Source organism: Mustela putorius, unplaced genomic scaffold, assembly GCF_011764305.1.
Source record: "Mustela putorius furo isolate JIRA1106 unplaced genomic scaffold, ASM1176430v1.1 tig00000224_pilon_pilon_pilon, whole genome shotgun sequence".
Taxonomy (NCBI): Eukaryota; Metazoa; Chordata; class Mammalia; order Carnivora; family Mustelidae; genus Mustela; species Mustela putorius.
This window is the reverse complement of record NW_025421321.1, coordinates 9,095,115-9,116,287: the sequence shown is the minus strand read 5'-3', so window position 1 is coordinate 9,116,287 and position 21,173 is coordinate 9,095,115. Positions and strand designations below refer to the sequence as shown.

Below are 21,173 nucleotides of genomic sequence, written 5' to 3'. Positions count from 1 at the left end.
TTCAAGCTCTATTACAAAGCTGTCATCATCAAGACAGTATGGTACTGGCACAAAAACAGACATAAAAATCAATGAAACAGAATAGAGAGCCCAGAATTAGACCCTCGGCTCTATGGTCAACTAATATTTGACAAAGCACGAAAGAATGTGCAATGGAAAAACACAGTCTCTACAACAAATGGTGTTTGGAAAATTGGGCAGCCACAAGCAAAAGAATGAAGATGGACCATTTCTTTATATCACACACAAAAATAGACTCAAAATGGATGAAAGACCTCATATGAGACAGGAATCCACCAAAATCCTTGAGGAGAACACAGGCAGCCACGTCTTTGACCTCAGCCACAGCAACTTCTTTCTAGAAACATTGCCAAAGTCAAGGGAAGCAAGGCAAAAATGAACTATTGGGACTTCATCAAGATCAAAAGCTTTTGCACAGCAAAGGAAACAGTCAACAGAACCAAAAGACAACCAACAGCATGGGAGAAGATATTTGCAAATAACATAACAGATAAAGGACTAGTATCCAAAGTTTATAATGAACTTCTCAAACTCAAAACCCAAACGACAAATAATCCAATCAAGAAACGGGAAGAAGACATGAACAGACATTTTAGCAAAGAAGACATCCAGATGGCCAACAGATACATGAAAAAGTGAAATACAAATCAAAACCACAGTGAGATACCACCTCACACTAGTCAGAAAATTAACAAGTCAAGAAACAACAGGCATTGGCAAGGATGCCGAAAAAGGGGAATCCCCCTACACTGTTGGTGGGAATGCAAACTAGTGCAGCCACTCTGAAGAATAGTCTGGAGGTCCCTCAAAAAGTTGAAAATAAGGCTACCCTATGACCCAGCAATCGCACTACTGGGTATTTACCCTAAAGATACAAATGTAGTGATCTGAAGGGGTATGTACACCTGGACGTTTATAGCAGCAGTGTCCACAATAGCCAAACTATGGAAAGAACCTAGATGTCCATCAATAGATGAATGAATAAAGAAGATGTGGTACATTTATACAATGGAATATTATGCAGCCATCAAAAATTCAAAATTTGCCATTTGTAACTAGAGAGTATTATGCTAAGAAATAAGTCAATCAGAGAAAGACAATTGTCATATGATTTCTCTGATATGAGGAATTTGAGAGGCGGGGGTGGTTGTGGGGGGTAGGAAAGGATAAAATGAAACAAGATGGAATCAGGAGTGAGACAAACCATAAGGGACTCTTAATCTCAGGAAACAAACTGAGGGTTTGTAGGGGGTGGTGTGTAGGGACAGGGTGGCTGGGTTATGGACATTGGGGAGGGTATGTGCTATGGTGAGTGCTGTGAAATGTGTAAGCCTGATGTTTCATAGATGTGTACCTTTGGGGGAAATAATACATTATACATTTAAAAAAAAAGTGCCTGCCCTCATGGAACTTGTATTTGAGTGGGGAGTAAATTAAAATCAAGTTTTAAAATTAATATTTCCGGGGACTCAGAAGAGATTCCATGCACAGAAAGGCAGCTTATTGATTACCCATTATTAAAGTTTGAGTGGAGAGGCTCATCAGCAGTGTGAGTCAAATTAGTGAACTCTGGTAGATTTTATTAATTCAGCTGTTGGACCTTTTATAGAAGAGTGCTTTCTAGCCTTTACAGTTCAAAAAAATTTTTATTTCAAGTATAATTAACACATAGTGTTATATTAGTTTCAGGTTAGCCTTTAAAATTTTAACATCTTAATTAAATTTGAGATAGTGGCATAAAACATAAAATTTAACATAAATCTGGTCCAGGAGTCTAAGTTACTGAATGTAAAGAAATGAAACATACTGGGGCGCCTGGGTGGCTCAATGGGTTAAAGCCTCTGCCTTCGGCTTGGATCATGATCTCAGGGTCCTGGGATCAAGCCCCGCATCAGGCTCTCTGCTCAGTGGGGAGCCTGCTTCCTCCTCTCTCTGCCTGCCTCTCTGCCTGCTTGTGATCTCTGTCTGTCAAATAAATAAATAAAATCTTTAAAAAAAAAAAAAAGAAAGAAATGAAACATACTGAGCAACAGAGTATGCAGTGACACAGAGCAGCTTTTCTATAGGTCACCTCTACTTCAGTCATAGATGTGAGTGGTTCTAATTAGCAAACCAATTTCATCTTTGTTTTTTCATTCATTCATTCATTTGGAAATTTTTCTTGCATATTTATTTGCTTTTAATTTCATGGCAGACTTCTTTTCAGAAATGCCTTTGTATCATTTGTATGAGTAACCAGCCGTAGTAAGTTAGTGGCTTCATGTCTAATCTGGTACCTGTATATACTGTTTTATTTTTGCAGAGTGACCTTTGGTCTTGTGGTATTACAGCCATTGAGATGGCAGAAGGTGCTCCCCGTAAGTAACATTCTTTGCTTTTTAGCCCAGTTGTTGTATGTGACTTAAACCTAGTCTCAAGTCTTCAAACAGAATGGTTTCATGGGTAAAGCCATTCCTGGTGGGACATTCAGATGAAGGAAGCATAAAAACAGTGAAGTTTTAGATGTAAAATGATTCTTGGCATCCACCGTTCCTTTTGAAGATCCTTGAAGTCTGTAGGTTACATTTTATCCGTTTAAGTTGTATTCAGGTGTATGACATGAAATTATGATGACATTAGATAATAGGCAGTAGTTTTCATTTTACACTTTAAACTTCAGTGAAACTAAATCCTAGCACGTGTAACTGGTCCTAACACATGAAATTTTAGTAATACTTATGTTTGACTTGACAGAGGCATAACTTTTTATCTGTAGAATAAGGTCTGGGTTTATTGTAGGTTTTTTGTTTTATTTTTATTTATTTATTTATTTTTTTTTGGTTGCTTGTGAAATTTCCTTCTCCTTTGAATTAACTGAATGCCAGCTTCATAAAATTGATTTTTGAGCAGAGACGGTGTAGAACTTCAGAGAACAGAAACAAAACAGCGTTATTTGCTGTCCCCTTAAGAAAAGGGGTATACAGAGAATGTATACTTGTCTGCTGGATAGTTGCTGCTGAATAAATATTTGTTGAATGAATGAAAAAAATTTCCAATGCCTAAAAATTAGTTCGCAGTACAAGAAATGGATGTCAGTCTTGACCAACATATGTTTCCTCATGTTTCCGTCTGAGGAATTGAGGCAGGGGCTCATTGCCAGATCCTTTGTTTCAGTTTTCTTTCACAGTGGGAATAGATTGTCTTCTTTGGTCCCCATTTCCCAGCTGCCTTGTAAGATTCTCATGAAGGTAAATAAACACACAAAAATGCGTATTACCTATTGTGACATGTTAATATGTGCATATGCCCCGAACATAGCTCTATTGAACAAGTGATGGAAGTACAAACGGTACTTGCACAGAATCTAATAGTCTCTTTTATTCTGTGGTCTTTGCTCCTTCCTAGAATGACAGCGAACGAACAGTTAACATTGCGGGAGGTCTTTATTGCCACTCACCCTGTCTAGGCACTGTATGAATGCCTTTACAAGCCTTGCCTGATATAATCTGCACCACGACTCCATGATAATAAAATTATTTTCATTTCAGTCTTATAGATGATTTAGAAACTTAAGCTGTTCGCTCCCTTAAAACTGTGAATCTGTATTTACCTTTGATTTACGAAAACTTTCAATGTCAATTTAAAATTGTATATTCTTCTTGTTGCTCTTGACCTCTCGATATTTTGCTGTGTTTAAATGGGGAACTCAGGGTATGCCCTAGGGCTCATTGCTGAATGTCTAGACTGCTTGACATAAAGATTGTCAGACAGGTGATGGGACAGCACATTTGATATTTTGAGTGAGCCCTAGAAATTACAAATGAGTAAAATAAGTACCATACTGACGCCACCATCTCCTCTCCCCAGCTCTCTGTGACATGCATCCAATGAGAGCACTGTTTCTCATTCCCAGAAACCCTCCTCCCAGGCTGAAGTCAAAAAAATGGTAAGCTATGTATGCTTTGTTGTTGTTGTTGCTCTTTCCTTTTTACAAAAAATTGTTCCTTTTCAGTTTCATTCCAAGACAAGATTCTAGGCATTCCAGTTCCCAAAGAACGTAACAAGTGCCCTGAAACTCCAGTTAAAAAGTGTCATTTTTAAAATGTTTTTTTCTTGATAAATTCTCTCTTAATTACAAAATAGTGACAAGTGACCATAGGAAACACTGTAACATGGTTAAGGAAAAAAGTTTGATTTTAATATTTAAGCCCTCTTGTAAGTATAATACATTCCTAAGCGTTTTCACGTTCAAAAGCAAAGCTGTACTGACTTTGCTGCTCCTCAGGTGAAATAGATTTGAATGTTAATGGAGACATTTACTGTAATTGTTGTAAAACACTGAAATTAAGTGCATCTTTTTTCATTCCAGAAATGAAAGGAATGGTCCTGTCTTTGGGCTGCCATCTTTCTCCCTGCAGCCCTCACATGTTTGCTCAAAATAAGTCGCTTATCAGTGAAGGGCAATGATGGTGACCCTCCTCGGCAAAAGCATCAAGAATTTTGGTGGTGGGGGAAGCTGTTGATTGGGTTTAGTTTTAAAAAGTGTTGAGGGAAAGGATAGTGCTCTGTTTTCACCTGAGAATTTTGCTTACTTGTTTCCTCTTGAACTTTTTCCCAGTGCTCTCCTCACACTTCTGTCTCCACTCCAGCTCCTCATGCCCGTGGGCCCTCTCCCCTTTCCTTTCTGGTTTCCTGGGCTCATCTATCTTACTAGTGCCACACCCACTACCATGGTGGTTGCTTTCCCCTTCTGAAACTGTTCTCACTGATTTTCCAGTTAAGTGATGTCTTCTCTTGGGTTCTTGACTCTAATTGTGAAATATGCACAAGATCTCAATTTCAAGCCTTCTTCTCTTCTGGAATTGGTCTTTTAGCTCTTCCTATCTGCTCTGCTCTTGGTTGCTCATCTTCTGATGTCCTGTAGTTCTCTTTTCCTGTCTGTGGGCATTATATGCGCATGCGTAGTTTTACTCTTTGTTTCTCTCACACTTCTCCCTATTCCTCACTGCCTCTCCCCACCTTTTGTTTGCTGGCAGGATTTTTCTCATTCTTTTTTATCCTGTCTTTAACCACACTCTGCTCCAGATAACTGAGCTTATCTAGTTCCACTTACCAGGTTTTAGAGAGTTCTCTTAAGGCAGTATGGTTGCCAATTTAGCCCTAATTGGCCTCTTGTATTGAAACTTGATAATTCTGGACATCTATGATGGCCAACTCTAGGGAAACCAAATGTGTATAGTGGGCATCACCAAGGAGTAAGCTGTGGGGCTGGGGTAGCACTATCCAACTAAATGAAGCAATGTTTTTTTTGTTTTGTTTTGTTTTTTTTTTTTAAATGGAGTTTATGCTCTGTCTTCAGAGTACCGTGTAATTCACAAGTGTTTCAGCTGGCCGCACTCTTGATTATTCTGTCCATTACTTGCAGTTTGAGATTAACCACTGTGCGTATAATACAGTGATGTAGAGAGACAGATGTAGATGACAGATTCTTTGTGTGTTCTTACATAAAACTTTCTCTAAACTTAGATGCATTTTCATCCATTTACGTCATTGCTGTCATTTTACCTAAGTATTCTAAAAGGATGAGATGATTGTACACCTAATGTTCTTCCTCCTTTCTGATTGCTGTCTTCCTATCCACCAATGTACATTGCTGCTGGTGGTTTTGGAGAAGTGTCAGCAAACACTCTCCCAGCAGAACTTGACAATTGGTTTTAAAGAATATATTATAGATCATTGATTCCCAAATGTTCATTTGTAGACATGGTAGGTGAGAATCCCTTTGGAATCTTTTAATTTAGGGTTTCAGCCTCAAAGTGTTTCTGGTTTGTAGGTCCAAGGAATGACTCAGGTATTTATATTTCTGATAAACTCCTCAAGTGGTCTTTGTGAGCAATGGAATTGAGGAATCTCTGTGTTAAAACAGGTCCACTACAAGATTCTCAATAACCACAGGATAAAGTCGCAACTTTGAGTGACTTTGAGGGCCCTTCTCGGAGCTGACTCTGACCTATTTTTCTCTTCTTTTCTACTTTTCATACTAGTATCAGAAAACGATTCATTACTTTTTTGTACTTTTCTACCTTTGTTATGTTTTTTCCTTTTGTTTTGGAATGATGGCTTCTCTTTCCCTTCTCTAGAATATCAGCTATCCTATGTTTTCTTGATGTCTAACCTCCTGTAGCAGTAGTTCTTTTCTTTCTTCCTCTGGAAGTTTTATTACACATCTGCTGTTAGGTATACATATATTTCCTCCATTTTATTTCCTATGTGTATTTCTTATAAAGCCTAGCATAAACAAATGTAAATTGTTGATACATAAATATTTGTTGAATTGAAAAAAATGGTAAGTTTGAATGGAAATACAAGACAGTAGAAGTGATTCTTAAAAGCAGCGAAGTAATTGGAAAGAACTGATTTTCTAAATCACATTTTTAAGACTGAACAACTCATTCATTCAACAAAAATTTATTGCATACCTCTTGTGGTCTGCCCATGCTCAGTGTTGGGCATTGCTGACAAATTGAAAAATCGGAACCAGTTCCTGACCTGTACCTCAGCAGAGGAGACAGAAGGATAAACATGATGTGTGCAGTCATTAAATGCAGACATCCTAGGGGAAAGATTCCTAATTTGGGGGCGCATAGGGGTGGAGTGTGCCCGGAAAGCCCCACTTAAAGAGACGATGCCTTACTTGAGTCTTAGAAGATAGGATGGGTGAGTGTTTCAGCCAAGGCTAGGGATGGGGTTATCATGAGGCAGGCATGGAGAAACAGTCAAAAGTAGAAGTAGCTGGTAGGGTGAATGTAGATGACAAAGTCCTTACCCCCTTCAGAACTATTATGTACTTTAAGCCTAGAGAATTGATAGATAAATCAGTTGGAAACTGATTGAAATGTCATATTAACAGGTTCAAGGGCCCCAGCCTTTGGTCACTTACCTGACTTCTTATCTCTGTCCGTCCTTGTCTTTTAGGTTCCACGCATCTGCTGTCTCTGTCTGCCTTCATTTTCACAAAAGCCTCCCTTTACCCCCTTGCCTTCTCAGTGATTAATAAGCAACAATAAGTGAATAATTCAGTGACTAATAAGCAACCTTACATTTAAACCCAGTTTGTTTAAATCTGACTTCCTTCAAAGCTCTCTGTTGGTGATTTATTGTCGTGATGTGACATAACTCTTCAACCATGCTTAAATGATGCTTCTTATCCACCATGGTCCCGAGTTCCTAATACTATCCTGTGCATTTGGAGAATGTTCACAGTGAATTCTGAATCTCTTATATGTTTTCAGACTAATTATTCACTCATATTAGGGAGTCGTGCTCTTTGCAGTAGAAATTTGATGATCCTTTTTACTTCCTGTTACAGGTCAAAGAAATTTTTTAGTTTTATAGAAGGGTGCCTGGTGAAGAATTACATGCAGCGACCCTCCACAGAGCAGCTTTTGAAACATCCTTTTATAAGGGATCAGCCAAATGAAAGGCAAGTGAGAATCCAGCTTAAGGACCATATAGACCGGACCAGAAAGAAGAGAGGAGAGAAAGGTACTGACCTGTTTTTTATTTTCATTTTGAAAACATAGTATTTTAGGTTTTTTCCTCTAGAATAGGTTTCTCCCTTTCCACCCAGGAGTGTGTGCTTTCTTTGCCAGGACTGGAGTAGCTTGTGTCTGCTCTGCAGGTCAGTCATGAGCCTTGGGTCCAGCCTGGCTCAGGTCGAGCTGACCAGAACTGCATGGTGTGTCACCAGGCAGACACCAGAGAGACAGTGCTGTGGCTGGTCAACATGGGAGGCTGTTTCTCTTGTTCCCCCTCAGGAGCATGTCTTCGTGCTGCTCTTTTTACTTCCTTAAGGGTGTTTGTGTTCTGAGTGCATCACTCAAGGGTTATTGAGCATCAGCTGTGACTGTCCATATCGGTGTGCTCACTCGTTTCTCTCCTGCTCAAGAACCCCCTTGGTTTCTTACTGCTTAACTCTGCAGGTGGCGTGGTCCAGCCTGACTACTTTTTTCTCATTACGGCATAACACAGACACGCCCTTATGTCAATCATTTAATGTCCCTTTCTGTTCCCAGTATCTTGGTTTTGTATCTTTACATGTTTTGTGCCCACCTGCCTGAAGTGCCCTATGTTCCCCTCTGTCCAGCAAGGTATGGTCAGGCTTCATCCCTGTCTTTCCAGCCCTCCCTATTGCCTCGAGTCATGGTGATCTTTGTGTTTTGTGACTTCTTACCATAACCTTCTAGAACAACATTTAAATACCTGGCATCATGATAATAAATATTTCTTGACATTCAAACTTCAAGATCAAAGAAGAAACTAAATAAAGTGCAAGTTCGAGGTGATAAAAGAGTTGTTCACAGCCCTCTTTGGAGGACGGTACTGAGCTATTTACATGTTCATTTCAGTCTTCAGAGCTAAATCATCAGTGATGCTCACAACTTTCTGGCCCTCTGATATATTCAGTTATAAAAGTAATTAAGCTTTGTACGTTAAGCCTTGTAGTTACAAGTGAACTAAAGTTTGAAAGTAAAGCTTTTTCTTAGGGAAAAGTTATTTTTACATTGGATAATTTTCCCAGTATTTATTTTCTTAATGATAGCTCAGAATCCAGGAACATTTGCTATGTGCCAAGTGTTTACCAGATGCTCAGCCTGGAGACTTGTGCACATTTGCAGGTTGGAACAGTGGAGCACTTTATCTTCATTTTTTAGTTTTCAAGTTACAGTGGCCTTTTTCCCCATTGGCTTTCACTTACCTTTCAAATACCCTCATCCTTGCGTCAAAAAGGAATAGTTTATAATACAAAACTTTAAACGTAACACAGTACTATTTGAAGGAGTCCAAAGATTATTTAGGTTGGAATTTCCTTTAGAAGCTAGCTTATTTTAATCTTCCTGAAAATTACATAGTTTTGATTGTCTAGCAATGAAAAGAACTAATGTCATAGATGGTAACTGCTGAAGTTGTAGATATATTAATCTACAATTATATATGATATAGACTGAACCCCATTTTAAGTAGTCAGACTTGTTTTTCTTACCAGGACACTGACTTTCAACTTCGTATCTCTGAAAAAAGTTGGAAGTGTGTTTTGTGAATTGATTTATTTTGTAGATCTCTTCGGCCTTTCTAGTTTTGATTACTCTCTGGAGTGCAATGCTCCCTCAAAGTTAGGTACTGACATTAGGTACAGGGTCTAATAAAATGGACTGTTACTTTGGGGAAAATGGCATAAAACCTGTTGAAGTGAAAACAGGTGACTCATGTTGGAACTTGGTCTTAATCTGGTGAAAGGAGAGCAACTTTTCTTTCCTGCTTTTGCTATATTGTTTCTGCATCTGTTTTTCCCTGCCTTCATCTTTGTAACTTGTGGGAACATTTAATTTTGTGTCTTTATGCTTTGAGTGTCTCCTGTGCTTCACCCACGGTCAGTCCTGCAGAACTTTCTCCCGGTTTTGTTAGCTCCCTAAGTGCCAACAGTAACCAAATGACATCTCCTAGTTGCCTTAGTTTGGGCCGTTAAGTCTCTTTCTTTCACATTTTGGCATCAAGGGTTCTTTCCAAATTTGCTGATGCTTTGGGGCCGCTTTTCTTATGTGGGCAGAGTTTGAGAGCCCTTCTCACCGCCCTATACCCCCTCCCCAGTGCATCCCATGAGGAGTGGTCTTGAATGCAGTGGAATCTGCTCTTCCATGCAAAGTAAGGGTAGCCCAGGGAATGCCGCTGTTTGCTGATTGTGGGAATTGGATGTCACGCTCCTCCTACCTCCAGGTTCTCTGTACACATTATTTTCATAAAGGACATATTGTTTGTTTTCTGCTGTTACACTCTTGGAGATGCTTGCCTATACATGCTTGTGTCATGATTTGTGAACTGTCCCATTTATCTTGCCCTTTTCTTTGTAGATGAAACCGAGTATGAGTACAGTGGAAGTGAGGAAGAAGAGGAGGAAGTGCCTGAACAGGAAGGAGAGCCAAGGTGATGATAAAGCCTCACTTTATCATTGTAATTGAGCTCACTTTATCATTTTAAATGAACTCACTGTTCAACTTCCTGCTTTATGAAGAAATTGTTTCATATCGACGCCAGAATTTCAAGAAATCTTCAAGTGCCTTAGAAGTGCCTTAACATCTTCATTCTTTTTCATCCTTTGAAAGATATCTATTAAACATTCTCCCCCTCTGGATCCTCTTATCCAGTGGTGCTTTCCTGAGATTGCATTCTCTTCCCCTATCACGTGGCAGTGCGTAGGGCTGTTTGGTTCTGGGAATGAGGGGCCTGCCGCAGGCACTGCTGCTCTGGGAGGCATGGACAGTATGTGCTGTGCAGCGTATAAAACAGTCCTGCTCCAAAGGCTTGTCCTGCCCGGGCAGTTGGGTGTCTATTGAAAAACATGGCAGGCTTTCCCAAAATGTTGTTTGGTTTGGTTTTGTTCTTCCCACAAGTGTGGTTATCAGCAGTTCATTTCTTCTGCTTATGTATATTCTGTCCTGATTAATCTTAGAGTCTGTGGTTTGGATATCTGTGGCTTCCCCCAAGGTACAGTGAAGCAGAAGGTTGAAGGTTTGGTGGTATGAATCTTGCAGTAACTAATTATCCAGGGAGGTTTTAAAATTTTAGTATGATCTTGCCTGGCAGTCCTTCATGCTTTCAGCTACATGTAACTTGACTCATTGAACAAAAGGAGTCTGGAAGGGTATGTTGAAAGACCTGTGGAGACCTATGTATAGGCAGTGGGAGTTTTAGAGAGAGCATATGAAGAGATAAGAAAATATATTGTTAAAACCCTATATGTTTTTCTGCTTACATAGTAGAATATTTGAATCCATTTGAGACTAAATATTTTGGAGTAATTTGAACTGATTTCTTGAGCAATGTAGTTGTTTTGGGTGGGAGCATGATACAGGGAAAGAGGCTGTTGAAGGAGATTGATTTGCCATGTTATTCTGGGTAGTGAAAGTGGAGCAGTGGCTCTCAGTGATGAGATCAGCTAGCGATGATGCTGTTTATCTGTGCAATGGCTCATTCTTGGAACCCACTTGAGTTCAGCCGCTTATTCGGGAAGCAAGCAGTGGGAGGGCAACGTGGTAAGACTTGGTGGGAAGTAAGGTGGTTAGAGAGGAAGGTGGTTCCGCTTCTACTCATGAAGTTGAAGAAGGGGATTTCCAACTTTTCCTTTTACAGAGTTTGAGAGTTGATATGAGAATCCTAAGTAGAGATGTCTTTCAAGTATCCAGGATGGAGTTTGAAGATATTTGTGAAATGGATAAAATATGTAATACTGTTGAACTGTAGATACAGTTATTCCCATGGATTTATTAGTTGAGCCTCAGAGTGGGAGGAACTCATTAGAAGGATGACTAGAATAGGACACCGAGGCCCCAGTCTCACTTGGAGGGCAGAGTGATGTGTGCGCACCCCTGAAAGCCCTGCCTCCTCCTCTAGCTCCATCGTCAACGTGCCTGGTGAGTCAACGCTTCGGCGGGATTTCTTGAGACTGCAACAGGAGAACAAGGAACGTTCTGAGGCTCTTCGGAGACAGCAGTTACTACAGGAGCAACAGCTCCGGGAGCAAGAAGAATATAAAAGGCAGCTGCTGGCAGAGAGGCAGAAACGGATTGAGCAACAGAAAGAACAGAGGCGTCGACTAGAAGAGGTAGGAAAAGGGAAATGTCCAGTTGGTTTTCTTTTTGTTAGCCAGACACTCAAAGGAATGTTTTCTGTGGCCACCTGATATAATACTTTTCCCCTGGCTTACCTGCTCAGGTGATTTCGGAGGGAAAGCTTATGCTTTCGACTAGCAGGCCTTCACATTCCTTGTGAAGGAATGTTTTCCTTGCTTGTAAAAACTCAAGGACCTGCCCCACAGTTACTCATCATCATATTTTGCTTAGATGCAGAACAGCAGGGGCACAGAGATAGCATCATACCAGTTCTGTAAAGGCTGTTTCTGTTTGTGGTTTAAGTTGGCAAGCTCAGGCTTGACCCGATTTCTTTTCTTTCCTTGGCCTCTGGGTCCAAGTTCACATGTACATATTTTTCTGAAACTTCAGACTTTTCCACAGGAAAAATGTTTTTTCTATGAATGCCTTAGCTTTAGTTTTTTTTTGTTTTGTTTTGTTTTAAATAAATGCCTCAACTATAGGTACATTTAAGAGTAAGGGATGAAAAGGGTGCCTGGCTGGCTCAGTCAGTGGAGCTTGCAACTCTTAATCTCAGGTTGTGAGTTCCAGCTCAGTGGGTGTAGAGATGACTTAAAATCTTTAAGAAGAAGACTATAGATGAGAAAATAATTACGTTGGATATAATCCACCTGATCTTCTGTAATCTAGTTGTTAATGTAGTGGAATTAGTTCTGTTCTGCAGTAAGGAACTATATTTTGTACTACCTGCTCATTTAATTCAGTAGTACTACTAACATTGGTGGTGTGGTTACCCAGAGCTTTTTCATTTGTACTTCATAGAAGCATCATTTCTATTTCACTTGGGGCACAAACACACTCAAAAAAACCTTTTAGTTTTTTTCCTATTATTTTATATTTCACAGCTCCAGTTTTCTCATTCATAATAGTACAACTTCACTTTTCTCATTCATAGTAGTTTCAGTTTCTGTTCCTGTTTAATTAATTCACCTTGATTCATATTTCTTACAGCAGAAAAAGAACATAAAACAAGAAGGAAGCCCTGTATTGATACTTAACAGTGGAGTTTAATGTAAATAACAACACATGGGATATTACCCAAGTTTTTTAAGAGTATTTCATGATTAGGGGGAATTTTTGTTTTGTGTGTTTTGTAGTCTGAATCTGAATCTGAAAACTTTATACTTTGTTCCTAGTTTAGAAAACCAGCTCCCTTTAACTAAGGAGACTAGAAATATTTAGCCCGGGCTTATGGAAGAAAACATAGGACATAACCTTCCTCTGTAAGAGGGACCACAGTGCTGTTTACCTCTTTTTGCAGTTTATTTGCAGACTCTTTTGTAGTATTTTTTTTTTTTTAAGATTTTATTTATTTGTTTGTTAGAGAGAGAGAGAGGAAGTGTGAGCACAGGCAGACAGAGAGAGAGAGAGAGAAAGAGAAGCAGGCTCCTTGCCGAGCAAGGAGCTGGATGTGGGACTTGATCCCAGAACACTGGGATCATGACCTGAGCCGAAGGCAGCCACTTAACCAACTGAGCCACCCAGGCGTCCCTCTTTTGTATTATTTTTAAGACTCTTCTCAGTGCTCTTTGAACATAACAAAAACCCAGAGTGGTCTAGGGTTTGTTGAAGTTGCATGCTGACCATTCATATGTGAGAATGCTTGAGTGTTGAGGCTCTGGTTATTTCTAGTTCTTTATGCAATATTTTCTACTGTCCGTTTAAACCCTGGACTGTACTTTCCCTAAAGACACGATATAGGATAGTTTGATGGTTTATAACATTAGCTCGAGCTCATTTGTAACACATGCCACGGAAATTGCTTTCAGCCCAAGTGGTAGTGGGACAAGTGTCCATTATCCAGCATCTGTAGGGAGGAGGATTGCACAGTGAAGGCTGGCACTGGCTAGAGGAGAGAGACTGAAATTTGACAGCCATTTTGTTTTATTAGTTAAAACAAAGACTAGAGGATTAGGGATGTGGGCTAAATGAGAACTTCGCACTTACTTGCTTCAGTTAGCCCTTTAATTTCAGCTTCTCGGTAAGAGTTCAAATTCAGAGTCACCTCTTGGCACCTCTTAATCAGGAAAGATGGAGCTGGGTATCAAACAGGGAACATTTGCATGAGTAGAATCCACTAATTTGGATTCTTGATGATCTAGTTCCTTTTTACTAGTTTAGGATAATTAAGCGTTATCTACACTCTAGGTCTCAGAAGGTAATTTGGGAATATTTAAACCATAAATGGTTTTTAGTTCTTTATTGACATTAAAGCTTCAGTCAGAACTGTTTGGGGAATAGGGATTCCTTTTGTTATTAACGAAGTAGATAGAGATGGTCCATCTCAGTCATAAGATAAATGACAAGTAAGACTAAAAGGGGTGCCTGGGTGGCATGGTAACATTAAATTGACACTTAATAGTAAGTGTCCAACTGTTGATCTCAGCCCAGGTCTTGATCTCTCGGGGTCATGAGGTAAATAAAGCCCTGCCTTGGGCTTCACGCCAGCTTAGAGTCTATTTAAAATAATCAAAGGAATGACCCCCCCCCCAATGAAAGATAACAAATATTTGTCAGTGATTGACAAAAAGAAATGGCCCCAAAGTCAAGGTTGTAGGGAAACTGAGTACAGATTTTCCTTTCTTTGCAACTGCCACAAAATCCGACTCATCGGCCCTCTGCAGATGAGTGCTTGGCCCTTCATGTTTAAGAAATCAGTAGGTATGTATACTCCGCTCTTCTTTTGTTCATTGAGATGTGCTGCTGCTAGGATCCTTCACCTTTATCTTCCTCTACTTCCTCCTCCTTGGCTCCTGTGTGAACTGGAGGTCTTAGAAGTCCTTGCAAATATTTTCGATGCTGTCTCTCATCTTGCTGGAAATGGGGTTTCTGTTTGTATTTTCCATTTTCTTTTTTTGTTTTCTGATGATCTTAGGCTGAAAGGGGGAGAATGTGGAGCTCAGGCAGCATTCACACTAGCAGCTTCGGTCTAGTCCTTTCCTGGACCTCACAGCTCCTTATGTGGTGAGTCTGCTCCTCAGTCTTATCAGGACCTGCTCAGGGTGTTCTCCACTTACTGAAGTATTGCATCTAGATTCAGAAACCCATGTGGTAATGACCCCCTGCATCAAAAATGTTAACATGACTATATTACCTTTCATATTTAGATGCATCATCACACCTCTGCCTCATATAGAATGTTGCCTCTAAGGGACACCTTAGAGTGGCTCAGTGGGTTAAGCCTCTGCCTTCGGCTCAGGTCATGATCTTACGGTCCTGGGATCAAGCCCCACATTGGGCTCTCTGCTCAGCAGGGAACCTGCTTCTCCTTCTCTCTCTGCCTGCCTCTCTGCCTACTTGTGATCACTCTTTCTGTCCAAAAAATTAGAAAAAAAAAAAACTTAAGAAAAATAATTTGAATGTTGCCACTAGCTCTTTTTTTTTTTCTCTCCCATAAAAATTGTTCTCAGACCAGCTTTTCCTCCCATTCCATTCTTTCCCTTTGAGGGGAAGCACGATGAAGGATATTATAGTGTCATCTTATCCTAATGGTTTGTACTCTTATTGCATTGAGTCTTGATACCTATTAACTGTTTCTCCCTGCTTCCATGACCTATATCCATATACTTGATTAGCATGTTTTCTCATTCTTTGTCTCTCTCTCTCTTTTTTTTAAAATTAATTAATTTATTTATTTGACAGGGAGAGATCACAAGCAGGCTGAGAGGCAGGGAGAGAGAGAGAAGGAGGAAGCAGGCTCCCTGCCAAGCAGAGAGCCCGATGCGGGGCTCGATCCCAGGACCCTGGGATCATGACCTGAGCCGAAGGCAGAGGCTTTAACCCACTGAACCACCCAGGCGCCCCTTTGTCTCTTTTTAATGCAAATATTAAGAGCGGAAGATCAGTAGTCTAAGTTAAGATTATCACATTATTAGTTGGTATAGTTTGGATATGTTTTTGAACCTCTTACGTATTTAAATAAGTTTCCTGTATAGTTTATATTTCTTTATTTCGACCTGATGGAAACTTACCAAATTATTAGTAAAAGCAAGATATGTTTGTGCTTTGGTTTGCGACTTTAGTAAACTTTAAAAAAGATAATTTCTAAGGGAAGATTTGTTTTGAGTAAGCCCTTGGAGCCATGATAACACCAGTACCTTACGGTTGGGGTATTGTAACTGTATATAAATGATATTTTTAGTATATATAGGAGTCAAAATCAAACTTTTCATTTAAGGTTAAAATTTATCCTTTCTTTTAAAAAAAAAAAGAGGAAGAAAGAAAGTAAGAAACCCAATTCCCTATCTCTACCCAGTCTTACCTTTCGGGAAGAGGACCATGGTACCTGTGCTCTGTAGACTGTTTTAGCCTTGGAGTTGCAGTTGTCATTTTGTGATTTTGGTTGCTTCAAGTTGGGGGTCAGTGTTAATGGCAGCCCCAGCAATTTCTTTGCTTTTTATTCTACCAAGAGGACACTTGGTTATAATCACTTCCAGCATTTCTACAAATTCCAAAGTGACTAAAATTTTAGAGAGTGGCTGGAAGTGGAAGAAATTAAAAACAAAGGAAAGCAAGAGAAAAATAAATCTTCTGTGTGAAGTGAGATCTGTACTGAAGTTAACCTGTAACACCAGGAAAACAAAAAATTTTTTCTAATAAAAAAATTAGTAAACTGCCCCATGTATTTATTGACTCTGAGATCTTAGAAGGAAGCCATGGTGGACTCTTTTACCCCAACTGGGTCTCCATGTATCGTAGAGCAAGAGGAACAATTTCCTCACCCCTCTTTGCCTACACAAGGGCCTTTGTGTGGCAGATCATGTCTATCTCAAATCAAGAGTCTGTATTACTATAGTGTATTACTATAGTATTACTATAGTGCAACTTTTTTTTTTAATACAGTTCCACCTGTGATACATGCTAGTACCCCTACAGCCCAGACCTTGCTTTCTATCAAGTTGGCAGCTCCAGATTTTTTTTTTTTGCAGAGGGTAGTTGTCTTGTCTTTCAGAACTCCATGTAAGTTCTCCTGTGTTCTTTTGACATCCTAATCTAGTGTTCCGTTATATTTACAGTAAAATTTTATAAGAGTTAGCTTAATTCAGCAAATGTTACTTTGTTGCCTGAAGGTGGGAAAGAATTGTCTTTGGGTAGAAGCAAATAGTTTTTCTACTAAGGCTTCATCAGAACTTGTACAAATAAACCTCAACGATTGATGGTATATCTGTGCAGTAAGTAACACGACCTCAGAAGTGCTTGGAGGTAGCCGAATGTGAAGAACAGTCTGGTTTATTAAAGTCAGTTAGTTTCTACTAAGGCCAGTAATTCCAGTGGAGTGTATTTAAATGGACCTCACTATTATCAGTGTGAAAAGTTTAGAAAAAGTTTTTAGAATGTGAGATGAAAATATTACTTTTAAATACCAGACTAGAAAGGGAATCTAATTAAAGCATAGCTGGAAAAGTACATACTTAGGCATGCTTGGGAAAATTTTGAGGAATAGGAGAGCTCTATAATTTTAGAGATTTGGAAATCACTTTATAGTGTTGTGCAGTTTTTCAGTTTGTTTGATTTTGTTTTCAAAGAGTGATTTAAGGAAATAATGATTACATCAGTTTGCAAATGCTTCACAGGATTAAATCATGTTAATCATTCCTAGTGGGGAAAGCCTGAAAAAGGCATGTCTGTTAGAATCTCCTAGGTTTTGTTATTTGAAATCACAGGCAAAAGTTTAGTCCAGTATGAATTCATGGTACTTGGTTGATGGTTGATGGCATATGTATTTTGTTTTTGGCTACCTTCTTTCAAGGTTCTATTGTAAGAGGCCAGCTTTTCACTTGAACCGTCTAGTAAGATACATTTACTAAGGGCTTTCTTCTAGTTTTAGTTATCCCTCCTCCCTTAAATTGAGAGCCTGTTCTGAGTGAGGTGGTTTTACGGTTGGTAGTTTAGAACCTTGCTCTTGGTCCAGTTTACAGTTTCAAATGTTAAAGAGGAGTCAGTAATTGCCTTTTTTTTTAAAACATTAGCCTCAGTCTTTTTAACCAGTTGATTTACAAACCAAAACTTGCTTAGTAGGATATTTGTAGGAAACTTAGCACTTTCCACATTGTCTTGTGGATTTTTTTAAAAAGCATATGGCTTATGTTACTATGAGACTTGAAGGAGAGGGACTGTATCTAGTTTATCTTTGTATTCTGATCATGGTGCTTAATATTTCTCAAATGGATGAATGGATCATTTGTAGTCCTAGATGCATCTCTGGAAAGAAGGGACTTATTCTTAAAATTTATACCCATTCTTAAATGGAATTCTGGGCTTGAGATCTCTAATTTGAGTTCCAGAGACACCTTAAAGTTCTTTAAAGGACATTATAGAATGTCCTGAGGCATAAAGGATATGTTGTATAAAGTATGAGGCACTATCCAAATGTAGTCATTATTGTTTAAGTCTTTATGTACTCAACAAGTGATCTCAAAAAGATGGCTTTATCATTTGCGACCACGTGGATGGAACTAGAGGGTATTATGCTTAGTGAAATAAGTTAGTTGGAGAGAGAAAACTATCATATGATCTCCCTGATATGAGGAAGTGGAGATGCAACGTCGGGGTTGAGGGGTGGGAAAAGAGTAAATGCAACAAGATGGAATTGGGAGGGAGGCAAATCATAAGAGACTCTAAATCTTGAAGAACAAACTGAGGGTTGCTGGGGGGAGGGGGGTAGGTAGAGGGGGGTGGAGTTATGGACATTGGGAGGGGTGTGGCTCTGATGAGTGCTGTGAAGTGTGTAAACCTGACAATTCACAGACCTGTACCCCTGGGGCTAAAAATACATTATATGTTTATTTAAAAAAATTTAAAAAAAATTTTTTAAAGATGGCTTTATGATTTGATTGGATCTTATTAGGACATAGAGATATGAATGGATTCTTTAGTCTTTTATTACTCTAAATGCTAAATGGCTTCCAAGACAGTGGTTTTTGTCTTGGTTGCCATATGTTCCTTGTGAGGGTTAGATTCAGCTCAAAAAAGTATTTATTATGATATCTACGACAGTGAAAAAGAGCAAAACATGATTCCTGCTCTCAAGGAGTTTATGGGGTTTTTTTGTGTGTTGACCTAGTAACCAAGAGTATGGTACTTTCATAGGAAACAGAAGAAAAAGCCGTTCGGAGGTTTTCATTTGACAATTGAAAGCATCAGTTGTACCCTGTTCTTGTTTGTAAGATGTTTGCTTACTGTTATTTTATGGTGTGCATTTTGAATTAAACTTCTAATAATTTTTAATTGTGATAATTTCATTGAATAATTACATAATAACAGTTATATTGACTTTGGAAAACATTTGAACAAAAACAATATGATGCTTATCTCACTTCCATTGAGAAATCCTGGTAAAGTGACTGAACAAACAAAAATGGTATAAACAACAAGGACAAGGAGAGCAAGAAAGGAAACCAAATTGTGGAAATTAGATAGTGCATGGAAGAGTGGAAACTTTAAGAAGGCTAGTACTGCAAATTCTGGAAGAGAGTAAAAAATGAGAGGCAACAGGTGAGGCTGAAAACATGTATATATGGACAGTTAGATTCTCCCACCCCAGGCACCCAGGCTGCTGCGTTCCTCCTTCTCAGCTGGAGCAGATACAGACTTCCTAGAAAAAGTGAACTCAGAGCCTCAGAGCATTAGAGAACTCCGGTACAACTGAGTATGTGGAGAGAGAGGTACTGTAAGCACTCTCACCTTAGCTCCCATAGTGCTGGCAACCACCTTATCACAGATGCCACCTTCTCTTTTGCACTTCCTACTCAACTCAGGCAGGAGATTGGGAGGATGCTTAGAAGATTGCAGAGATTCCTAGCTCAAGGGACATAAGGCCCCAATGAAATGACTGTACTGCCTCACATCACCTTGCATTAAAGCTTAATTACCAAGTGTTCTTCCTAGCCCTTATAGGTGGCTTTTTACTGTCTTACATGTGAGTGGGCAACCAAGATTGTGGGCACTGAGAAAAATCTTTAATGTGAAAGATTCCAGGACAAATGGAAGAAGGACCTTGAAGGACGTAGACAGTGTAGGGAACAGACTAAATATTTCACACGTACGCACATGTACAGAATCTTAATATCCTTAGAATGAGAAGAACATGTAATATTCATAAGAATGTCCAGAAAATAAGAATTTTTGAGAAGTTTTTTTTATAAATAAAAACTCCCGAAAGTATGGGGTATATGTATTTGAGTGTGTTGGGGGAGGGGGTTAAGTTTATGGGGAACAGAAGAGAAACAGAATCAAGCCAAGGGCTTTAACTTCATTTAATTAGGTGGTCCAGGAAATAATTACTATAGGGAGAACCACAAAAGTAATTCAAGGAAAGTTTCTAGAACTAAGAAATAGAAATTCTGCACTAAAAGATATATCGAGTACCCAGCACAATGAACAAAAAAAGACCCATAGAAACACACATACATTGTCTTGACATTAAAAATGTCTGGGATGAAAAGAGGATCCTGAAAGCCACGATGGTGGGGAGCAGGTATAGAAGGGTGTGCATGGGTCTTATACTAAGTATCTATCAGTCATCTGAATGGTCTGAGAGTCTCCAGGAACACCGTTAGAAACTAGAAAATGACATAGCTGTACTTGTGGAAATCTGAGGGAAAATTACTTGTCTCGGCCAAAATTACGTGTACATTGTGAGGGTTAAAATTCTGTGGCCTGGCCTGCAAAGTCCCTAAAAGCCTTTTGCCTTGTCTTTATTACTCCTCAAGAAGCTGCTAGAGGATATGTTCCCACATATGAGGAATAAATTGACAAGGGCTCTAGGAAATGGAATCCTGCACAAGAGAGAGGTGAGAAGGAGTCAGTTAGTGGACAAATACAGGATTCCTGAAGAGCAAGCAGTGTTGGTTGGCAGAGGGGAAGAGAGGCTGTGAGAATCAGTCTCTAAGACAAGAAATTTTGACTGTATTGGAAGGAGATCTGTGGTGGTATAAGAGACTTTACAGGGATGCCTGGGTGGCTCATTTGGTTAAGCTGCTGCCTTCAGCTCAGGTCATGATCCCAGGGCTCTGGGATCGAGTCCCGCATCAGGCTCCTTGCTCAGCAGGTAGCCGCCTTCTCCAACTCTGCCTGCTTGTGTGCGCTTGCACGCTCACTCGTGCTCTCTCTCTCTCTCTGACAAATAAATAAATAAAATCTTTTTAAAAAATTAAAAAAGAGACATTACAGATAATTTTGTGATGGACCAGTGAAACAGACAACAGCAGCAAAATTAAGGCAACTAATAGCTCCCCAGTAAACTCAAGTTTGCCTGAATATGATTTTCATTTAACAGAAATTGTTACAGGACTGGATTAGGAGCATATGATAGTGCTGTATGAGGGATACTCTTTGGGAGAAATCAACAGATGATGTCTAAAGTGGAAAAAAATTAAATAGCTCTTATAAACTTAATTTAAAAATCGGGTTGTAAATACTATGGGTAAAGCTAAAAGCATTGAAAGTGGTTCTACCTTGGGAATAAGA

At 39.3% G+C, this 21,173-nt stretch overlaps 1 protein-coding gene across 50 annotated transcripts in view; it reads left to right on the top strand.

Moving 5' to 3' along the window:
- MAP4K4 (mitogen-activated protein kinase kinase kinase kinase 4) overlaps nt 1-21,173 on the top strand; it is a 193,070-nt gene that overhangs the window by 126,421 nt on the left and 45,476 nt on the right. For all 50 annotated transcript variants that reach the window (XM_045077684.1, XM_045077678.1, XM_045077686.1 and 47 more), the window contains exons 8-12: nt 2,324-2,378; nt 3,868-3,946; nt 7,370-7,545; nt 9,909-9,981; nt 11,449-11,659. In XM_045077684.1, coding sequence (XP_044933619.1) covers nt 2,324-2,378; nt 3,868-3,946; nt 7,370-7,545; nt 9,909-9,981; nt 11,449-11,659 — 594 coding nt within the window. The remainder of the gene's footprint in view (nt 1-2,323; nt 2,379-3,867; nt 3,947-7,369; nt 7,546-9,908; nt 9,982-11,448; nt 11,660-21,173) is intronic.